Source organism: Ursus americanus, chromosome 2, assembly GCF_024610735.1.
Source record: "Ursus americanus isolate L20-20 chromosome 2, mUrsAme1.1.p, whole genome shotgun sequence".
Lineage (NCBI taxonomy): Eukaryota > Metazoa > Chordata > Mammalia > Carnivora > Ursidae > Ursus > Ursus americanus.
Genome location: NC_142128.1, coordinates 83,113,609 through 83,135,891, shown reverse-complemented (window position 1 = coordinate 83,135,891; position 22,283 = coordinate 83,113,609). Strand labels below are relative to the sequence as shown.

Below are 22,283 nucleotides of genomic sequence, written 5' to 3'. Positions count from 1 at the left end.
CACAGCCCCGGCCCCTCCCCCTGCCCCCAGTGCAGACATTAATGTGCACCCCGCACAGGCACAAAAGCGAGTCACCTCCTTTCCCTGAGGGCTCTGTGCAGAGAGGAGCAGATCCCAGTGGGAGAGCTGTCCCTGGAGGTACCCCGGGCTCCACTCCACTATTTCCCACCACAATCCCTGCACCTGAGCCAGAGCCCATCCCCGGTCTGACGGCTATGGAGTTTCCTTTTTGCGTGACTCTTAAGTGGCTGGCCAGAATGGAGCTGGGAGGACATAAAAGCCATTGGCTGAAGTCATTGAAAATGGAGGATTAGCAAGAGCTTGTTTTATATTCAGAGGAGGGGAGAGGGCCGAAGCTGCTTTCTGCCCACAGCTGTAGACCCTGATGGCAAGTGGTAAAGCTTTTGTCACTGCCTAAGGAGGGGAAGAGATTGATAACCAGTGCCCTGGCACTGTGAGATAGGAGGAGAGAGCCACATTGCAATTGTAGCGGCCCCTCGAGCTGATATCACAGCCCCAGGGCTTTGAAAACTAGGTCCTGCTGCTTCTGTCTGTCTGGCCTGCTGCCCCTTCCTCGGCAGCCTACAACCCCGCCCCCCAGTTGGTGTTGGGCCCCTGCTTTCTGTGACTCCGATGCTGTCAGTGTGACTTTGTGTTTTCATGAGACCGAATAATGTACAATCCATGTTTGCTTATATATCTCACTGAATTCTTACAATAAAACAGGAGGTTGGCATGGCCTTAGGAATTCTGATTTCAGGTAAAAAAGCAAGGCCTTCAGCTGAGGTGATCCAACAATGAATGGGCAGAGCTGGAACTTGAACCCTTGTCACCAGACACTGGAGCTTGTGCTATTTTTAGGACTTTAAGCTGCCTCTCCGTGCCAGCATCCTGCTCTAAACATGGTCTCACTCACCTGTTCAGTTATGGAGCATCTTCTGGTGTCAGGCACTGTGCTAGATGTTGGAGATGTAGAGATGAAAAACATAGCTTTCACGTATGCAATGTGCATAGGTAATGTACTATGCCCGTACATTGCTTGGCACATAGGAGATACCTAAATGTTAGTTGCATAAATGGATGAATGAATGAATGAATGAATGAATACACTTTCCTGCCCTTGAGGGACTTCAGAGTCCAGTTAGGAGAAGAGAGTTGCAGGCACCTAATCACACCATGTTCTGATGTAGAAAAGCATGTCTGGATCAGAGAGACCAAAGACGGTGAGGACAAGAACCAGGGACCATGAAGAAGGACATGAAACAGAGCAGTACTAGTAAGGACGGAGAGGAGGGGACAGATGTGAAACCGGCGAGGGAGATTTAATCAGTATGATTTGGTAATTGGCTGGCTATAGGAGATAAGAAAAAAGGAGTCCTGTCTATTTACTTCCCTATTCCCGACTTGAGTTACTCAGTTGATGGTGGTGTCAGAAACTGAGACCAGGAATTCCACAGGAAGAAGATTTGTATGTGTGTGGGAGGTGACATGGGGGATGGGGGTGGGGGATAAAATGGGTCAGGAAAAGAAGGGACTATGTTGTGCTCAATTTTTAGATGTGTTTGTACTTGTTGTGCCTGTGGGATACTTGAGGGGTGTGTTTGGCAATCCATGGGCCATAAGAATCTATATAATTGGAAGAGGGACCAGAATTAGAGGAAAATATTCAGAAATGGTCAGTATACCCAGTGTAGTTGGGACTATGGGCAAGGATGAGATTGCCCAAGGAGCATTTAAGGAGAAAAGCACAGGAAACCAAGGTTAGAGGGCAGGAGAATGTCAGCATTATGGGGTGGGCAGAGGAGGAGCCAGCAAAGGAGACCAAGGGGAAGGCCAGTTAGGAGATGTAAGGCTAAGGAGGTCAAGGGCGTGGAGGTGCCTGAACTGAGTGGTCGCCATGGCAATGCAGCTAAGAGGTCCACAAGGACAAGGACCGTTGGACCACGGAGCCTCACAATATAGAGGTCGCTCTTTCAGCGAAATGGTAGGGATGGAAGCCAAATTGTAAAGGTCTGATGAAGGGATAGGAAGTAGGGAAACAGGAAATGTTTTCAGGTGGCTTTGCTGACAAAAGGAGGAAACTGCCGCCCCCCAGGAGAATTTTTTTTTTAATGGAACCATTTTTATTTGTAAGCATAGAATAACATGGGAGAAGGACAGAATAAAGATAGAGGGTTGATAAAGCAGGGCAGGTGGGAAGGAGGGGCTCAAGGCCAGAGGAGGAAGGGTTTACCTTGAGTAGACACATCTGTCAGTGGTAGATAGGAAGTAAGCGTGTGTGTAAATGTGGGTAGACTTGGAGGCGAGGAGACAGGGAAAGAGGTTGAAATATTTCAGACCTGAGGGCTCGATTATCTTGGTGAAACAGGAGCTCGGGCTGGGGGTGTGTGAAGAATTGTGCTTGTTGCCCTCTCTCCCTATATTGTGGCTTCCGGTCCTTCGGCTGCTGGCCACTAGAAAGCTAGTTTGTAAAAACCAAGTGTACTGTTTAAGGCTCTGGTTACAATAGGAATGGAGAAGGTTTGGGGAGGAAGCTGGCAGATTATCATTTGTATCCTCATCTAAGGTTGACTTATCGCCCTAGATTCTGGATGTGTGGGTGGGCAGCTCAGCAGTGGGAAGAAAGGAGCTCCCCTGGAGCTCTGGGTTGGAGTTCTGGCCATGACTTAAGAAATGTGACCTTGGGGGGTGCCTGGGTGGCTCAGTCAGGTAGGCGTCTGCCTTCGGCTCAGGTCGTGATCCTAGGGTTCTGGGATCGAGCCCTGTGTCAGGCACCCTGCTCACTGGGGAGCCTGCTTCTCCCCCTCCTCCCTGCTCATGCTCTCTCTTGCTATCTCTGTCTCTCTCTCAAAGAAATAAGTAAAATCTTAAAAAAGAAAAAAAGAAAAGAAAGAAAAAGAAAGAAAAAGAAAAAAAGAAATGTGACCTTGGGCAAATTCTTTACAATTTAATTTCTGTAGGTGATATCTAAGAGTCATACCCATTCTAAATCTCTGTGAATTTTGGCACCTGCTCCCTAGAAGTCAAATAAAAGGCTTTTCTGAAAACGGATTTATTCATGGGGAGGAAAACTTACAATACAGGAAATCAATTCCCATTCTAATTGCCTCTTTCTATATTTCAGTTTCCTTGCACTAAAAGGTTACACTTTGTAGGCTCATTTTACTGAAGCACGTATTGTCAGTGGTCACACTATTTATAACATTTTTACACACAATTTCAAATATACACAAGTCAAGAGAAAAGAACAGTGGGCACCCATGTACTACCTCCCGCTTCCTGCCCTAGATGATTTTGAAGCAATTTCCAGATAGCATATCATTTCAACTCTAAATATTTCAGAATGTATTTCTAACTAATAAGTTGCTTAAAAAAACAACCTCAACATCAATATCACAGTAATATCAATATCTAATAGGTGTGCAAATTTCCCTAAATTGTCTCATGACATTTTTTTATGGTTTTAAATTTGAATCAGGATCCAAAATATATTCCACATATTGCATTTGGTTGATGTGTTTCTTTAAATACATAGATGTCTAACGCTGGTGACCACTGTCGGAGGGACAGTCCTGTAATTCCTATAATCCTATAATGTCTCTTGATTTTGTGTCATTTTGCCCTGTGTTGGTGTACCTTTTAATTTTAGGAGACCTAAGGAACAATTTCAGTTTAGACTCCAAAGTCTCTGAAGTTTAATTTTAAAATTCCTTCTAGACGCACTTAAAAGGAGAAGTATAAAGATAGTAAAGAGAGAAAAGAGGTAGAAAAAAAGAATGCAATGAGTGGCAAGGAGACAAATGAAGGCTTGAGAGGAACAAAAGAGAAATAAAAACGTAACAGAAACACATGTCACCCCCTCTCCACCTAGACACTTGAAAATCCTCACAAACGTGTTTCATTTTTGTGTCACCTCTGTTAGCAGGTAGTAAACATGAATCTTTAAATAACAACATTGTATTTATTTAATGCGTTTTCTGAAGCAGTTTATCAATAGCTGAGCAGATGTCTTCCAAGTAATCCTCCGTGTGAAGTAGGGAAGGAGTAGGAATTCTAATTCCCATTTTACAGATGATGAAGCAGATGAGACAGCTAATATTAGTGGCTCACACTGCACAGTCATTTGCCATTTGCCAAGCATTGCGTGAATGCCTCAGTAAATCCGTATAACAATCCTTTAACAAGCCTACGGCATTGGTCCTGTGATCTTCATTTTACCTGCGATGACAATGACTCAAGGAGAGTAATGTGCCCATAGTTACAGATCTGCAAGATTACAGAGTGGGGATGAAAACTCAGGCCTGTCCAACCCGCTCTTCTTTTTTCCAGGTCAGTTTACTTCCTACTAAATCAGCAATCTATCTTTTTTTTTTTTTTTTAACTTTTTGCATATACTTGCTTGTTGGCAAAATTCCATTTAAAGGGAAGCTCAGAGCATCACCAAGCATAATACAGATTTTCCTCGACTTAGGATGGGGTTATGTCCCAATGAACTCATTAGAAGTTGAAAATACAATTGTAAGTTGAAAATGCATTGAATACACCTACCCTACCAAACATCATAGCTCAGCCTAGGCTACCTGAAACACGCTCAGAACACTTACATTAGCTATCGTTGGGTAAAATCATCTAACACAAAAGCCTATTTTAAAATAAAGTGTTGCATATCTCATGTAGTTTATTGAGTACTGCACTGAAAGTGGAAAATAGCATGGTTGTAAGTGTACAGGGTAGTTGTAAAGGTGTATCAGTTGCTGACTCTCGCGATCAGTGGCGAACTGGGAGCCGCGGCTCGCTGCCACGAAGCAGTACCACGAAAGAGCATCCCGATATCACCACATATCACCAGTTGGGAAAAAGAGCAAAATGCAGAATTCAAAGTGTGGTTTCCACTTAATGCGTCTCACTTTCTCACCACGGTAAAGTCAGACAATCACAAGGGGAACCATCGTAGGTGGAACCATCGTAAGTCGGGGGCCGCCACTGGTAGGGTGTACAGTGGACTAGAACTTGCAAGGCATTCTCCTTCCCACAGACTTTTTCATTTCTTTCTTATAATCACTCTGAAAAATAGACAGGGCAGGTAATTTGGGTTTTACAGAAGAGGAAATTGAAATTCAAAGCTCTTCATTATGTTAGTGATCACATAGCTAGCTAGTTAAGGTAGTTAGTGTCACAGGGCTAGTTATCGGCAGAGTTAGCACCAGCGGCCCTTTCTTCCCATTCCAGATCGTGTACTTGTTCGGTTCTCTTTGCAAACCTCATGGGCCGACACCTTTGACTACTGACTTCTTTCCACGACCCCTCCAATGTTCCTTGTGAGAAGTTGAGCAGGGTTATTACAAATTAAATATCCGGATGCTTGAACTGATGAGCAGGAAATGAGGCTGTTAATACTCAGAGGAATGAAATCGAGACGTATTTTTTTTTTTTTTTAAGAATTTTGGGCCGAGTGGCCTCTTTCTGTCCTTCCCTTCCCTGTGTCCTTCCAATCTCCATGGAAACCCCAAATCAATGCAGCATATGTTGATTCATGTTTCTGCTGTTACTAGGAAGCTACAAAGTGGAAATTGCTTTTAAAAGATTTGTGGAAGAGCTTTAGCATGCTGACCAGAATTCAAATCTAATATCTGAATGACTGTTTTATTAAAAGCTTTTAATATGGTACTGTCCTAGGTGGCATGTTGATTAAATAAACACACAGGGGGCGTTTGGCAATAAACCTCCACCTCTACTAACATGGCTTTTAAAAATATTATATTGCAGACTTTAATTCCCTTTATCTTCAATTTAATTACATTTTTGTGGCCTGTGTGACGCCAGGTGCTCCTTTTGCTCTTGATTAATTCCACTCTGCCCTGACCGGGTTGTGGGGAACAATAGTTTGCAAATGCCTTCGGTGCCCATGCTGCTGCCCCTGAGAGTCATTAGCATTAGACCGATTTCAGTCTTGACCCGGAGACTGCAGAAGTCTAAAGTGTTTCCGCCATAAGGAATCCTTGGTGATTTTTCAGATTTTTTTCATGAACTCAGAATCAAATGCAGCTGCCATTTATTAAATACCTGCTTCCTACGAGGCAATGGGAATTGATAGCAAGGTAAGTCCTAGAGTCTGTCTTTGTGGAACATGTAGTCATTTGGGAGGATCAGAAAACATAAATCATAAGGATCAACTACAGATCATGTTACGGGCTGTCAGAGAGTCACACAGCAATGTGGTGGTGTTAGGATGGAGGGATTCCTTCTGACCTGAGGCCGTGCTGAAAAGCTTTGGAAAGGAGAATTTTTATCTTGGAGGTATTAGGTTTAGAGAAGGAGCTGGGAGTTAAGAGGCAGATCCGGGGGCGGGGAGAACATTCTGGACAGAGGGGCAGTGGAGGAATCAGGTGTGTGTGTGCATGCGTGTATGCACGATGGGATATAAGACTGGAGAGGTAAATGGGATCGAATTGTTAGAATGTCAGGCAGGACAAATTGCTATCCCATCAAAAATTCCTATCAAGACCATTTATGGTACCTGTTCAATGGGTAGCTCTGGTGGTAGTGTAGTGTGCCAGGAGCTTTACAGGGAATAGGGGAGGCAATGACATGGAGGCAGGAGGGTCAGTTACTTAGGACGGAGTGGGTACCCAATAATCTCTGAATGGCAGTGTCAATGGATGGGAGGGGATAAAGTTGAGAAATATTTCAGAAATATAACGAGAAGTTTTAAAAATCAATTCAACAGGGCAATAGAGAAAAAGAAGCCAGAAGTACCTGTATTTATTACCCCGAGGGGCTAGGACCGAGTCATGTCATGAGCAAGCATAGGGAGCCCAGCAGGAAGGGAAGATTTGGAGGGAAAGGTGGTTGTTTCTGACACAGTTGCGTCTGAGAGTCTGAGAGGGATGGCGTTGTCTAGCTGTCCCCTGGAAAAGCCGGTCTGGAGCTAATGAGAGGCAAGACTGAGCACCAAAGCCTGAGAGATGCAACGGCCCAGGCCTGGGAAGGTTGGATTTCCCAGGAGGAGCAAACAGAGAATGGGAAGAGCTGAGAGGTGCAGGGCAGCCTGAGAAGCCAGAGCAGGGCTTGTAATGCCTGTTTTCCTGGAAAAAACCATGTGTCGCCACCAGTGGAGACATCCTGTGCCCAGTTTCCAGCCAGAAACTCAGGAGCAGTAACCAGAAAAGAATCCAAATCTCTGGATCCTGGGCCAGGGCTATAAGCACAGGCACAGAGTCCAAACAGGTGAGTGCCTTTCTCACTAGCATTCCGGCCTGCTTGCCTTTGCCTAGCTGTCTCCTTCAGGAAAGGAGACCATGACGAATGCTTACCCCCTGGGCTCTGCTAAATTCCCACCAACCCCTCACCAGCCTCTGGAATTCTTTATGCACCTGCCTCTATAGAAAGGAAGATTTAACTTAGAGGCCTCCCGTGAGAGGGGGCCTGTACTAGGTCTGTGCTTCTCAAACGAGGGTGCTGTGTGGTTACGCTTTGGTGTTCGGGAATGTTTTGGTTAAAAAAAAGTTATAATTTCTTCTTTTGACTCATGCTAGATGCATATCCTCATACTCTTGTCCCTCTGCTCTTTATATTCCTGCTCTTTCTTAAAAGTTTATTGATGATTATATCTTTCCTTAAACATATGGGCTGGCTTATTGACTTCCTATGATTATATTATTTCTCCAAAGGCTAATTGAAGATCCTGATGCCCAGTTAATATTAGTCAGCCCCCACCTGAGACTTGGGCCCCTCTGCAGCCCTGCCCTATCTCCTCAGTGCCTTTAAATCCTGGATGCCAGATGGGGCAGCATGAGACTCGGAGGGGGGCCTTTTTCTTACTATTTTAGCACTGGACAAGGAGTGCCTTTGAACCACCTTTGTGTTAAAGCAAGGGGCAGAGCAAGGGTTGGGAACAGGAAGCTTGGTATCAGGCACCAGCTCTGCCACTTGTAATTGATTTGTCTGTTTCTCCATCTGTAAAATGGGGATGATAAAGATGTCAGCCTTGTAAGTTTGTTGCAAGAGTTAACAGCAGTGCAATGTTTAGCCCAGCGTCTAGCACATTCTGAGGGCTTGTTGGACAATGGCTGTGTGCATGGAATCGGGGAGGCTCCACCTTACCGTATAACCTAATCTTGGATTAGGGAAGCGCTTATCAATGGGCTTTTATCCCGGTTTACATGTGAACCTGTTTCGTATGGTGCGGTGTATCAAGAAAAAGTCCAGAAGCAAAGGATTCTCTTTATGCTTCAATTCTAAACCCTGGCTAGCGTCGGCGTTCAAGGCAGGGGTTCTGAAAAATGGGAAACATTTCTTTTGCATCTCATTTCATAACACTGAGTTCCCTTTACCTAACAGAGACACGCTGTGGACATTTTGCGAGAGAGACAATGAGTCACTGTGGAGGCAGCATCAGACTTTTTATTTCATCCTATCGTCAGGCAACGTGGGGTTGCGGCAGACTCATGTCACTGCGAGAATGCAGGTTATGCCACCAATAGATCTGCCCATAATTCTGGGTCCTGGCATGACGTGGTGGGGAGAGCTCTGCTGTAAGAGTTCTAAGAAAACAAGTCTGATCCTTGAGTTGCCTCAATTTTCTCATCTGTAACTCGGGGATAAGAATATTCTCTCTGGCTATGGAATAGGGTTGTTGGGTAACAATACATGAACATGCTTTCTATGTTATAAAAGGTTAAACAAATGCAATCTAATATTCTTAGTATCAAGCCATCACTTTCCATAGAGATTTCTGCTGCTGCCAGCAAATGCCACCTTCCGGGTGTCCAAAATGACTTGCAGTAAAGGTTAGGTGCATTTGGAGCTAGTTCCTGAGTGGGAGCAGGAGACTGGAGTGGAATGGGGAGAAGGGAAGCTTTGTGGTTTGCATGCTTTAGCATGCATCAGAATCACCTGGGAGGCTAGGATTCCTCCCCTGAGTTTCTGATTCTATAGGTCTGGGGGTGGGGCCTGAGAATTTGCATTTCTAACACATTCCCAGGTGATGCTGACGCTGTTGGTCCAGGGACCATACTCAGAGAACTACTGTACTAGGGCAAGCAGGAAGAGACAGGCACTGGAACTGAAACAGGCAGTGTGAAGATCTATGTGGGTAAGATGGTTTGGAAGAAAAAAATTGCAGAAGACAGAAAAATTAGGGATAATGTGCAGATTGGGCAGAACAAAGGGAAAAGTCTCACTCCATAACAAATGCAAGCAGGGGGAAGTTGCTAGGTGATGGAGGAGGGAGAGAGGTGAATTTCCACTGTAGGAGAAACCAGGAGCACAGAGTTGGAAATATACATGTTTTGAGGAAGCAGAGGAGGTGGAAATTTCTCATTAAGAAGTGAGGAGTGGTGTGTTTGGTGCTGGGGGGTGGGAGTAGAGACAGACTGGGGGAGAAATGCCTCTGTCGAGTAAGGGGGACAGCTGAGATGTGGCAGAGGGGGTAATTTCAGGGCTGTGTGGTTTGGCTTGGTAGTGAAGCACAATAGAAATTGGGAGAAAGGGGGTGGAATTTAGATGTGTGACCTGCCCCGTAGCTTTCTTGCTCTCTGCATTTATCACATCACATCACACCCAGCAAGACAGCCCCCCTCCTCCTGGCTCATTAGGAGATTTGATTCGGCTTGGCTCCTGCTGTCAGCAGCTGTCTGGGGCAAGATCTTTATGCTCCCTGCTCCCTGAGCAGCAACGAGCCTTCAGCCAGCAGCAGAGCTCATTAGAAGAGGGCCCCCTGGACACTTTATTTTCAGCTTATTGGTGGCCGGAAAGAGTTAATACCTACGGCTTTGCTGCCCCCTGCACAGCCTCTGGGTGCAGAGGGAGGCAGCTTTGGGCTGTGGGGACTTCTCCCTGAGCTGCAGCCAGAGGAGCAAGGAAGCAGGTTAGTGAAGAGGAAGGTATGGGAGGAGTGCCAGGCGAGCTCTGCTCAGGGGCACCTCCTGCATCCTGCCAATGAGGATGGGCGTGCAGACCGTGCCCGGGAGCTGAGCCACCGCCCGCTGGGTGTAGGCTGCTTCAGTATTTACTGGATGTGACAAGCAGAGAGAAGAGCTTTCAACGGGGCTGCTTGCTGCCCGGCTCAAGTGGTGGGAGGTGTGTTGTGCATGCATGCGTGTGTATATGTGTGTGTGCACGCACGAGTGTGCCTGTGCATTCATGCACATATGTTCTTCACCCATCAAGGATCTGACTGCTAAAAGAAAGATCTACTCTTTCCCCAGAACTCCTTAACCCGCAGCCTCTCTGACCACCCAGTTGGCAAAGACCCGCAGGCCATGAGGACTGGTCAAAGACAGTGAGTATTGCTTTTGCTTTTCTCTCTCCTCTTCAAGGTGCCCATGTGGGCTGATTGCATTATCCATATTTAATTAACCTGCCTCTCCATGCATATTGATTGCTTTCTCTCCGCTGAGACTCTTAGTTTCTCTTCCCCTCTTTAAAAGGGAGCTTTTTGCTCTTTGCTTTTAACCTTTGTTTTTTTCCTTGAGTACCCTCTTTCCATTATGTCCCATCCTGTCTGCCCCAGAGTCACCTGTCATTTGATGTCCACCTAACAGGGCACATTGCCATGGTCCTTCCTGGGGCTCTAGGGACCCCAAACTTCATCCCCCAGAAGTCAAGGACCAGATGGAATTAGAGCCCCAAGGTGCTGGGATGAATGAGGAAGCTAGGGCCAGAGTCTCCTGCAGATTCTGATCGTATCGAAGTCAAGGCTGAACTAGGTGAAGGGACGGTGAAAGGTCTGGGGGGCAGTGGTGGGCAGTGGTCTGGGGGGCAGTGGTGGGCAGTGCTGGATTTGGGAGGGAGAGAGGCAGGCATGGAAGCAGTCCCGGCAAGCCAGGGTGAGCCAGCAGTGGGAACGGGAAGAGCGACAAGGCAGTGACTGCGGGCCTGGTGATACCTGCCCCGAATGACCTTGCCTGCTGTGTCTGTGGGGACACATCCCTGGTTCTGTTCAGCACCAGGGTCGCGAAGGCCGCTGGCACAGCCTTCCCCTCCTCCGGGTCACAGACCATCAGCAAGAGAAAATGAGGCATAGGTACCCCAAACTGTGATTTCTCGCAGCTGGAAGAGAACCTTAACCCTGGCAAGGGCTTCGGTTTCCTTACTCCTGGGCAGGCAGGTGGATGCACCATTAGGACAAAGATTAAGGAAATGTCCCTACTGTTAGGGAACAGAGCGTAAGCTCAGTCTCCTGGAGGATGAGCTTTGACACAAAGTCTAACTATTTTTTTTTTTTTAGTTTTAACAAAGCAATCTTTTAATTTTATTAAATTTGGTATTACTAGAGAAGGTATTTTTAAAAAAAGTATTTGTGAAATGTTCTGTATAATACAAAAATAATTTAAATGGAGTAGATCGAGTAGGGGCCTTATCTATCTAAATTAGGTTTCTTTTAAAATGGATTCTATGTTTGGTGTCAGGGTTCCCCAGGGGAGCCCTTTACGGATAGGCTGCTCTCTTCACGTGTTTCTTCCTATCATTTCTGTGGGAACAAAGGGTTTGAAGCACTGAGAAGGGGACCCTCAGGAAAGAGAGATGATCAGTCAACAAGCCCTCAACCTCAGTATCCCCTTTCCTGACGTCCTCCCCGCTTCGGATCAGGAAGGGGCCAGTTCCCAGGCTGAGGAAGGTCGGGTGGCCTCCATCTGGGCAAGAGAGAGTAGCGTGCATATTCATTGCTTCAGCTTGTGCCTGTGATCCTGCAAAGGAGCAGGCCTGTGCAGTGATGGGGGCCTGACAGGTCTCCCTGGGAGTTACTCCACCCTTCCCCCTGCTCACACCCTCCCCACGCTCCAGGACAGGTTCCCCGAGAGGGAGGCGAGGATCAGAAGAGCAGCCAATCAAGTAATTCTGGAACAAGTGCTGACCCCCCCCCCCCATCCCTGGCTGCTGGTCACTTAGGCCCCGCTGGAATAAGACAAAGAGAGCAGTAATTTTTGGCTTGCCAGGCCCGTGCCTTCCTCCCCTGGGGCACATGCCCCACTTCCCCGTCAATGGCCAGTGTTTGGGGAAATAGGAGCTCCTGACCACCCAGCAGTTTGTCCCGGTTCATCCTTAGCTGGTCGCCCTTCGTCAGCACAAGCAGGCATTGGTGGGCAAGGGGCTGCGTGGGGGGAGGCGTTCTGTCAGCGGAAAGCCATCCGAGAGGATTTGTAGCACAGTCAGATAAGAGAGGGCTGCCCCCCTCTTACAGCAGATTCTTTGATTTTAGGTGAGAGGACGTGAAAGGGTAAATCCCTGTGCCCCGCAGTCCTATCTCCCGCCCTGACGTCCCTGCACACCGGCCAGAGGGTTAACCGTAAGCGCGTGCCTGTATGGCCGCTTTACTGATGCCACGCAGGTAATGATGCTCACCTGTCTCCCTGCCCCTGCCCTTCCCCCTCTCTGCCCCTTCCCACCCCCCTGCTGTGTGAGCCTGCCCCAGCCTTCGACTCCCACGGGTGGTCCGTCCCCTCAGGCCATTGTTGCGGATGGTGATCTCCTTCCTGGGGCGCTTCTTGCAAAGTTGTGGCCTTGCAAGCAGGACCTACCTCAGTGCCAAACCCTCCTATTGACTGGTGGGGCTCATGGGGTGGGACCGTGCATGAGCTTGCATTGAACCATGTAGAGACCTCTATACGGTCGTGAAACAGGGAAGAAGATGAGGGCAAGCTTACTTCTTTTTGCTTTTGCTTTTCCTTCCTTCGTTCCTTCCTTCCTTCGTTTTTAAGTAACCTTAACCTTTGACTCTCACTTCTGCTCCCATTATTTCAAACCTAACTAACAAGGTTATAATTCAGGTCTCATCTAGACAAGATGGAAAATCAAAACCATTGGGCCCCAAAGAATATTTTATGAAAGATTTTTGCAAACTATTTGAGAGAACCACCGTTGTCTTGGTAACGAGTATACCCTTTACACTGGCCCCTGCTAAACGTCGTTCGATGGCTTGTGTGGATTTGCCATTTTTTTTGAAATCCTCTTAATTGCTCTTGGGGGCATCGACCTGACTATTTTGTGATTGATGACCCTGGGGCACCGAGGAGTGAACTGACTCACTCAAGTTGGGTTTTGGCCTTGGTGCAGCCTGAGTAAGACCTTTACTTGAATTCACAGAATGTGGTGACTTAAGGGCTCTTAATCAGTTGCTTGCATGGCCTGGTGGTAGAGCACCCCATAATTTATAAGAGTGAGTGGACATAAGAGGCTCACCATCGCAGGAGAGAGAACGGCTATCGCCAATGTTTTGAAACGCCACAAAATCAATGGCTTCGTCACGTGCCTGGCTGAGATAAGAGGTGGGAGCACAGGACGTGCAGCCCAGTTTTCTGCAGGAGAGGGGCTATTTCAGGGAACTGGGATGTTCCAGCTTTAAAAGGCTCTTGGAGATGGGCTGTGGAATACAAATGTTGTCCATCCTTGCCAAATATAATACCATCCCAGTAGACGTTTGTTGGATAAGATTTCTGTAAATAACCAGCTTGGGTCAGGGACGAAAACCCATTTGGAACGACAGGAAGAGATTGAATTGGATGGCCTCTAGCGTCTCTGGGGCCCAGGATTCACGAATCAGGGGAAGGGAAAGCCAGGCAGGAAGGACTTCCTTTCCACAGACAGAATAACATCTCTGGGACTATTTCTGTGGCACATGGTTACCAGCATGCACGTGGCAGTGCCCTTTTATAAGTCACTCTTCAGTCCTGATTTGATTACACCAAACCCTTCCCACTTACCTTTGCTCTCCATGCGAGGAGCTGCCACGGTTAAAGATCAGGGGCGAGAGAGTAAATATTTTGAGTTCTATGGGCCATACAGCCTGTGTTGCAACCACCCAACTCTGCCCTCGTGCTCAAAAGCAGCTTTAGACAATATGTAAATAAATGGGTGTTGTTGTGTTCCAATAAACATTTATTTACACAAATGGGCATCTTGCAGGGCCATAGTTTAAAAGGTAAAAGGGGGCTAAAGTTGGAAGTCGGAAAGAGACATTAGTGTAATTGCTCATCGGACTTTCCATAACACATAACATGTAAATGTCTGGTCCTTAGGAAAATAAAAAATGTGAGAATTTTAAACATACATGTTAACGTTTTGGACAGGTTGACTGAGAGAAGCCAAAATATAAATAGGAATATGAGAGCTTAGTTAGGTAAATTAAAGAACGGAGAGAGGGACCCTTTTTTTTTTTTTTTTTTTAAAGATTTTATTTATTTATTCGACAGAGATAGAGACAGCCAGCGAGAGAGGGAACACAAGCAGGGGGAGTGGGAGAGGAAGAAGCAGGCTCATAGCGGAAGAGCCCGATGTGGGGCTCGATCCCATAACGCCGGGTTCACGCCCTGAGCCGAAGGCAGACGCTTAACCGCTGTGCCACCCAGGCGCCCCGGAGAGAGGGACCCTTGTTCTTAACTGCTGATTGTGCCAGCTGCTCTGGCTGTCACCTACAGGTGTTGGTCCTTGCTGGTTTGTAGCCGTTCATACATCTATATCCCCAGGTTTGGGGGATGAGTGGGGAGCACCTGAGTCAGCATTAATTTGCCTTAAAGCTTCATTTGTGCTCAGAGGTTCTGTGATACGCACCCCTGTATTATGCAAGCAAGCTTCTACTTTCCGTGCGGGTACCACTTCTGGGGCTCTGCAATTAGGAGCTGCTGCTGCTGCTACTTGGCCCTCCTGATGGGAGAGCAAAATGTGGATTGTTATTTTGTCTTCACTGTATTTCCTTTCCCTACAGAGAATCCTAATTTAGAAATTCTTCCAAGCTAATGACCTTCATTGACTTACTATCAACTTGAATGTTAGCTTTGAAAAAGCATTAAGCCTCTAGGGGTAGGGTACCTATTACTATTCCAGGAGTCAAGCTAGGGAGTGAGTATATATCCCTTGATCTTCTAGGTATTTCTCCTCTTGTTCATGAAATCTTCAGGGACCGCCTGGGGAAGGATGGGGGGTCAGGGGAGGCAGCTCAGGCTCCTGCAGGAGCCGTTCCCGGGGCCCTTTATAGAGCTGACAGTTACGATCATGACAGTTCCCCGTCCTTCTGCCCCTGTGCCTGTTGCAGGAACAAAGGGATGAGGACCCGCCTGGGATGCCTGTCTCACAAGTCAGACTCGTGTAGTGATTTCACAGCTATTCTTCCCGACAAACCCAACCGTGCTCTAAAGTGAGTAGTTTGGCCACGTGGCATTCCCAGGGTGCTCACCGTGGGGCGCCCACTGCTGGGCTGTAGGACCTGTTCTTCTCTAGTGAGTGGTTGACCAGATGAGCCTAGGAACAATAAAGCCCTGCCACTTGGCGGCTCCTTTTATATCCCTGAACGTGATGCATGGATGTGAATTTTCCTTTCCAGAATGTGTGACCTAACTCAGAATAGGGACCCTCTTTTTGTTTTTAAGAAAACTGTGTTATCCACCACTCTTATAAAGATGTGCTGAAGGATGTTTCTTGGTTCTACTTAGTCGTCAGTCTGAGCTCTCAGTTTGGAAACAAACACTCACATATATTCTAAAGCTCTGCTTATGTTCAGATAATCTGGACTCAGTGCCTATACTGGGCAAGTACTGGGTTCAATGGTGTCATAGATGCACCTCATTTAACCCTCACGGGGTTCGGGGATGTGGGCACCGCGATCCCCATTGCAGAGGTGAAGAGATTAAGGTCACACTAAAATATGGAGTTAGGAGCTCAGACTACCTTTTCTGACGCTAAGGCCAGTTTCTTTCCATTGTTATCTTAACATCTTTATATCCTGCGCTTTTTTAGCTTGGTTTTTTAGACTAAAAGCCAATATACAAATACACTGAATTCCAGTACTGAGGTTTGCCAGAGTTACTTAAGAATGTCCACATTTACAGCGACAGAATTGCAGGAATCCCGTGGTTTTCTTTTGTGCCCTGCCCCCTGCCCGCCATTGTTCCAATTTGGTCTCCAGAACAAATCTTGGTGGTTGCTGATGGAGAGGGGGAGTCATTTCAGAAATATTCAAGAGAGTTGTTTTTTCTTTCCTAGGAGACTATCCACAGAAGAAGCCACGAGGTGGGCAGATTCCTTTGACGTGCTTCTGTCCCATAAGTGTAAGTAGAATTCAGGTTTCCTCGTGTTGCAGCAAATCGTCCATTTAGCAAAAGAGGCACCAAATGCCCACCATGATCCAGGTACTATGCTGGGTGCCCCAGACAGCCCCCAGTCCCTGCGCTCATGGAGCCTCCTGCTTAGGGGAGTATATAGATAACAAGATGCAATTTAAATGTAGTGGGAAGAGGGCCTTCTTTTCTGTGTTCTGGGTTGAAAGGATGGTCCCAAGAAGCCTTTGTGTTTTCAGCAGTTTTATCAAAAAGAAAGAATTTAGTTTAGGAAGTTGGAGTGATGGGCTCAGTGGGAATGACAGTCTAGTGTCCATCCTAGATCTTGCTTATAAAATTAAATGACCTCCCCCCAAGTCCCCGGAGAGCCTTGGTTTACTCATCCGTCAGATGAATATTCTGTGCATTTCGTTAGTCACTCGAGTTGGCGTAGTTTTGTGTTTTCTTGTTGCTTTTTATTTTGGGGGTTTACTACCCCAGCTGTATCACACTCTTCAGTTTCTGGCTGGGTAAGAGTTTTACTAGAATGTATTTCTGCTGTCCCTCCTCTTCTGTTTTCCCATACCTCCCCGTACCCCCCAAAAAATTGCAGAAATAATCATGCATATTTCCCCTGGGAAGGGCACTTTGAGGCTGGCCAAACTTTTCAGCTCTTGCTTTTTTCTCATCACAACCAAGTCCAAATTCATCGGGTTTTAAAATCGTAGTGACATGAAGGACATGTGAGTAGGAGAGCAGGGGTGAGGAAGAAAGAAGGATCTTTTGCAGAAAAAAGAAGGTTTCATGCAGACTTTCAGTACTCCTTTTAAATTCTTCCTGTCAATATTAGAAATCCTGATTGATCTGGGAGCAGAAGGGTTGCTTTTAGCATGGAGTCTTGTTTCCACTTAATTGAGGAACATGGTTTTGTACAACGAGGTTAAGGGCATGGGCTGGTAGTCAGACCTGTGTTCTTGGTCTTGACCCAGCTCAGCTTCTAGATAATTGAGCGGCCTTGATGGAGTCGCCCAATCTTCAGATGTCTTTAGAAGTGATTTTGCTTTCAGCTGGATGAGCACTTCCCTCTGACTAGGCCCCTGATCCTAATAAACTGGTTACCAAATGCTATAAATTTTGCATACATTAAATGCTATAGATTTTAAAATGAAATGCGAGATCTAAGAATAAGCATATATTTGTAGCATGTAGTTTTGTGAGACAGTCATTTTAGCGTTCTATGGATTACACTTAGGAAGGAAAACAAGGCAACAGAGAGATACATTGCGGGTGACATATGGCTTATGTCACAGACAGCAAGCTTATGCAGTGAATTTGCCAAGGTAATGGCATCCATACAATAATAGTTAGGATTTGACAGTAAGGCTTGTTCTTTATGAGGCTATTCTGACTTGTTTTCTGGAGTCCCAGTAGGCTAAACAAGTGTCACTATTAACTTACACCTTCTCTTCTGGCTCCTCTGCTGCAAGGTCATCTTGAAGTTTGGTTTCTATTTCAGCCTCATGACTGACTCACTTAGTTCAAGTCCCTGAGGCTATTTCCTCATTCCGAAATGGTGATAGAAATACCTGTGTGCTACCTGTCACCTGGGTAAGGGAATCTTCATGAGAGGACACCTTTAGGTGATTTGGGATTCTCTACTTAAAGGTGTTTTGTAAGAATACGGTGGTATTTTTTTAAATTATGCTTTTATTTCTCAAATGCAAAATAAACGTGGCTTGAGAATAAGTTTGCAAACTTTGCCGCCAATTATTAATGCTGAGCCATTATAGACAGAGTTTATGGTGGTTCAATTAGCGGAGGCAGTCTTCGGGTATCTTTGGATTGGTGCTGTGGCAAGACCTGGAGATTTAAGAGTTTCCATGTTATTTGATTCAGTGACTTTTAGACCTGAAGACGCTTGCTTCTGCTTCTGTCAGGGATGGCTTCGGTTTCCAGAAAGCAGGAACACTTTTCTGAGATGGGGATTCCACTAAGGGGTTACAGGCTGACAGCACATTGCTTCTTTGTTAGACCACTGCAGAAATAGGTTTTTTGAACTGTGAAGTTCTGTGATCCTGCTTGGAGTCTGATGTTCTGTTTTCATTTCTGTTTAGTACGGAAATAAAATGCCAATGGTGCGAATGTCTTTGAGAAGAAAGAGGCCTGTATTCATCATGGGTCACTGGCAGAAATTCAAGGTTTGAGAGCTTGACCGCTCTCTCCCTGTGAAGGCTAGGAGGAGTCGGAGCCAGGTTACCTTCAAGGGTGTTGACAACTTTCTTAAAGTCTAATTAATTTGGGCTAATATTGTGACTCAATTAGGGATGATTAAGCTTTTCCAAAGGGATTGCATGTGTGCTGGTCCCTTAGGAGGGACAGCAGTTGATCGGAGGTATGCAGGGTTTTCAATTAAGATAGCAAAATGTCCTAAAAAGTAAAGAAAGGAGAATCACTGAATGAGCTTCCAGAAAAAAAAATGTGCATTAGTCTAGAAACCACCCCCCTGGCAATCCTCTCTACCTAGGCAACTGTCCTCCCTGAGTTTTCTATTTCAGATAATTCAGATAATTATTTTTGTTCCCATTCTCAATTTATAGAGCATCTTTACCCTCCCTGCTCAGCCTGGCTGTTTTGGGCACTCATTTATTTAAAGAAAGGTGTACTAAGTGTTCATTATGTTTGAAGTCTGTGCTAAGCAGCTGGTCGGGGGCAGGGGCACCAAGATGAACAGGACAGTACCTCCCAGGTGGAGAATGCACACTTCGGAGACATGGACATGCATACAGATAACATAAGAAATAATCCAGTGTGCTGCCTACAGACGAGGGAATGTCAAGATTCAGATAGAATCCTAACATTTGGTCTTCCCCTTCAATTCCATTCTGTCAGTATTAGAAGTCTTCACTGACCTGACAGCAGCAGGTCTGCTTTGAGTTTAGAGCATGGTTTCCACTTAATTGGAGAACATGCTTCTGCACAATTAAGTTACGAACGTTAGCTGGTTGTCAGACCTGCGTACGAACGATTTTAACCCGCTTCTGCTTCCAAATAGCTGGGTAGCCTTGACGGAATCCCTCAATCTCTGGGAAAATCTGGTTCTTCATCTGTGCAACGAAGGATCTGGAAGAGGATACCTCAGAGACTGGATCCAGTCCTACCCCCTCATTCTAGGATGCTGAGACTGGGCCATTAGCAAACACGTAGGCAGGCGCTTTGAGTCCACCACGCTGCCTGCAGGGTTATGTAAAATCACTTCAAAGCCGAAATGGTTCAAGCAACCAAATGAGGGGCTAACGCACCTGTGTTATGAGGCTTTCTCTTCCTTGACAGGGTCCCGCTGTGTGGGGAGCACTTCTCAGGTTCAAGCCTCAGGAAAAGAAGAAAGCAACTTTATTTTTTAAACTTGAGAGAGAAAAAAAATCTGGAAAGCAAATATTTGGAGCAGTTTGATTTCCAAAAACAATTGCTTATGGGGATAAAGCTGAAGAAGCATGCATGGAGGTCTGGGGGCTATAGCCACCTGCTGAGGGCTTTTTTTTTTTTTTAACTAAGAAATGAAAAATGAAATTGCTGATGACTTTATTAGTTAGTGAAGGATTTCTTTTTTTTTTTTAAGATTATTTATTTATTTGATAGAGAGAGAGAGAACACAAGCAGGTGGAGCAGCAGGAAGAGGGAGAGGGAGAAGCAGGCTCCCTGCCTGAGCAGAGAGCCTGACATGGGGCTCCATCCCAGGACCCTGGGATCATGACCTGAGCCCAAGGCAGATGCTTAACCAACTGAGCCACCCAGGCACCCTTAGTGAAGGATTTTTAATGTGGGTTAATTTGGCATCTTTTTCCTGCTCACCCAGGGACAGTTAGACTTGGTGTCTGTGAACTGTGTACCTAGGCTGCCCCCGAGGGGGTGTGTGTGTGTGTGTGCATGTGTGTGTGTGCACACACCCAGAAGCTTTCCTGTCTCTGTAGCTCATACCCAGGAGAATGAAGGCTCCCAGCTTGTGGGGGATTTTTTTCTGATGGGTTGCAGGAGAGCGGGCACGAAATTATATGTCTTCGTGATTTGATTTCCTCATGAGTTCAGGCATATGCTTGTTATTGGTCCAACTTTTAGTGGGACATTCAGTCCTGAACTCTGAATCAGTTCAAACTCTGAATCTCTCTCCCTCCGTCCCTCCTTCCTTTGTGGGATTTTTTTATATATATATAAAAGCTGGATTCATTCCAGGTTTAAGGGGAAGGTGTAGACAGGGTTCCTTCCCCTTCCGTTCCCTTTTTTCGGGCTGATCCCACACCTGGATGGCAGAGCACCTCACCCTGGGCATCCATTTGGTCCCTGGCTTTGTTCCACTGTTTGCACGGAGTGTGGAGGCCCTGTGCTGACCTGTCCCTGCCAGGCCCGGGGAGTGCCAGGTTAGTGGACTAGTACAATTAAATGCTCTTTTGCATTTGCAGAGTTAGTATCCATCTCTGCGAAAAGGAGACCAATAAAGAAGCTTTTAGTTTTTTAAAATTAGCCCTTTTGGGGTAATGATTGAGATATGGAAAAATACAATGACTTGATCTGGTCACACAGCAACCAAGCAGAAAACCCAAAACAAGCAAAAACATGAAAGTTACGAACTAACGAAATTCCTTAATTATTCATCCAAATGGTCATTAGCTCTAGAATGTACAGTTTAACTATTGGGTGTCCATTTATTGCATAGCCCTCCACACATCCTTCAAGCCAAAAAATCCTAGAATAGTGTTACTCAAAGTGTGATCCAAAGAAAGCAGCACCAGCAGCTGCTGGGCACTTCTAAGAGGTGACAATTCTGGAGTTCTGTCTCAGACCTACTGGGCCAGCATCTCTGGGGGGTGCGGGCGTGGTAATCTTTCCTGAAGCCCTCCACTAATATTTATGCCCACCCAAGCTTGAGAAGCACTGCTCTAAGACACAAGGAAGTCAAGCGATGAATTTGGAGCATCTTGGTGAGGCAGGAGGCCTGTGCTTTCCAAGAAACCCACTGAACACTAGCTTACAGCCTTCCAAAGTTCTGAGGCGGCACGTCCCTTTGATGATACGTCACCCATGTATCACAGATGGCCCATCCGTAGCAGGTATGATGAATGGTGTTCGCAGTAAATAAACAAATACAGCAAGCGTGTTTTCTGGATAAGTTGAGGCTAAGGGTTAGAAAGAGATATGGGAGGTAGACACAGATTGAAAAGAAGCTTCTCTTTCTCCTTGCCAACCTGTCTGCATGGCTGTAATTTTTACTTGCACCCAGGAATGTGGATGTGTTTAGCCTTTCTAGAAGGAGTGCCTGGAATAGATAAGACAGCTATTCCAAGCCCGCAGCAAAGCATTTGAATGAAAAGCAATTGAATGGGCCTCCAACACCCACTCCGTGGCTTACCAGCTACGTGACCTCCAGCCAATTACATAACCTCTCTAAACCTCGCTTTCCTCATCTGTAAAAGGGGAATGACAAGACAGTTGTTTTGAGAATTAAATGTGACTGTGGTTGCAAAATGCTAAGCATGATAACGTGACATAGAGGGGGCTCCATAAAGGAGAGTGATTTTAATTATTTTTGTTAGGCTACAACATTAAATTCACTGAGAAAACTGGGACTTCACACTTCCTGTATGCTAGAAGTGGCATCAGCTTCCTTCCATAGGCAGCTGAAAGTTAAACACAAGGGTTGAGTGGGGACTATAATAGAATTGCAAGGAGGCTTATTCAAATCCCTAATACCTCACCCTCCTTTGTCTCACGAGCTTTTGGCATCCCTCCCTCATCCCTTCCCAGTTTCCCCTCGGTGTATTTCGAGAGACTCCGTCTGGGGATTTGGTTTTCAAAAAGCCCTGCAGGGGAATCTGATATGTTCCCTCTTTGAGCCTCCCTACAGTGTTCTTTTTTTTTTTTTTTTAAGATTTTTTATTTATTTATTTGACAGAGATAGAGACAGCCAGCGAGAGAGGGAACACAAGCAGGGGGAGCGGGAGAGGAAGAAGCAGGCTCATAGCAGAGGAGCCTGATGTGGGGCTCGATCCCACAACGCTGGGATCACGCCCTGAGCTGAAGGCAGGCGCTCAACCGCTGTGCCACCCAGGCGCCCCTCCCTACAGTGTTCTTATATCAGGCTAATTAAACGAATATTCTCGGACATTTACTTCTTAGAATCTTTTAGGTGATGGACTGGTGCACCTGGAGTTTTATAATACTTCTCTTGTATTAAAGGAATCATTTGTGAATGCTTTTACC

At 46.1% G+C, this 22,283-nt stretch overlaps 1 protein-coding gene across 2 annotated transcripts in view; it reads left to right on the top strand.

Annotated features, from left to right (window-relative positions):
* The window catches only part of RGS8 (regulator of G protein signaling 8), a 129,952-nt gene that overhangs the window by 92,038 nt on the left and 15,631 nt on the right, over positions 1-22,283 (top strand). The window contains exons 4-7 of one of the 2 annotated variants that reach the window (XM_045811288.2): positions 10,209-10,282; positions 12,203-12,331; positions 15,032-15,133; positions 15,979-16,043. In XM_045811288.2, the coding sequence (XP_045667244.1) occupies positions 12,306-12,331; positions 15,032-15,133; positions 15,979-16,043 (193 nt within the window). In that variant the 5' untranslated portion in view covers positions 10,209-10,282; positions 12,203-12,305. The remainder of the gene's footprint in view (positions 1-10,208; positions 10,283-12,202; positions 12,332-15,031; positions 15,134-15,978; positions 16,044-22,283) is intronic. The other variant, XM_087858275.1, reaches the window with a different exon arrangement.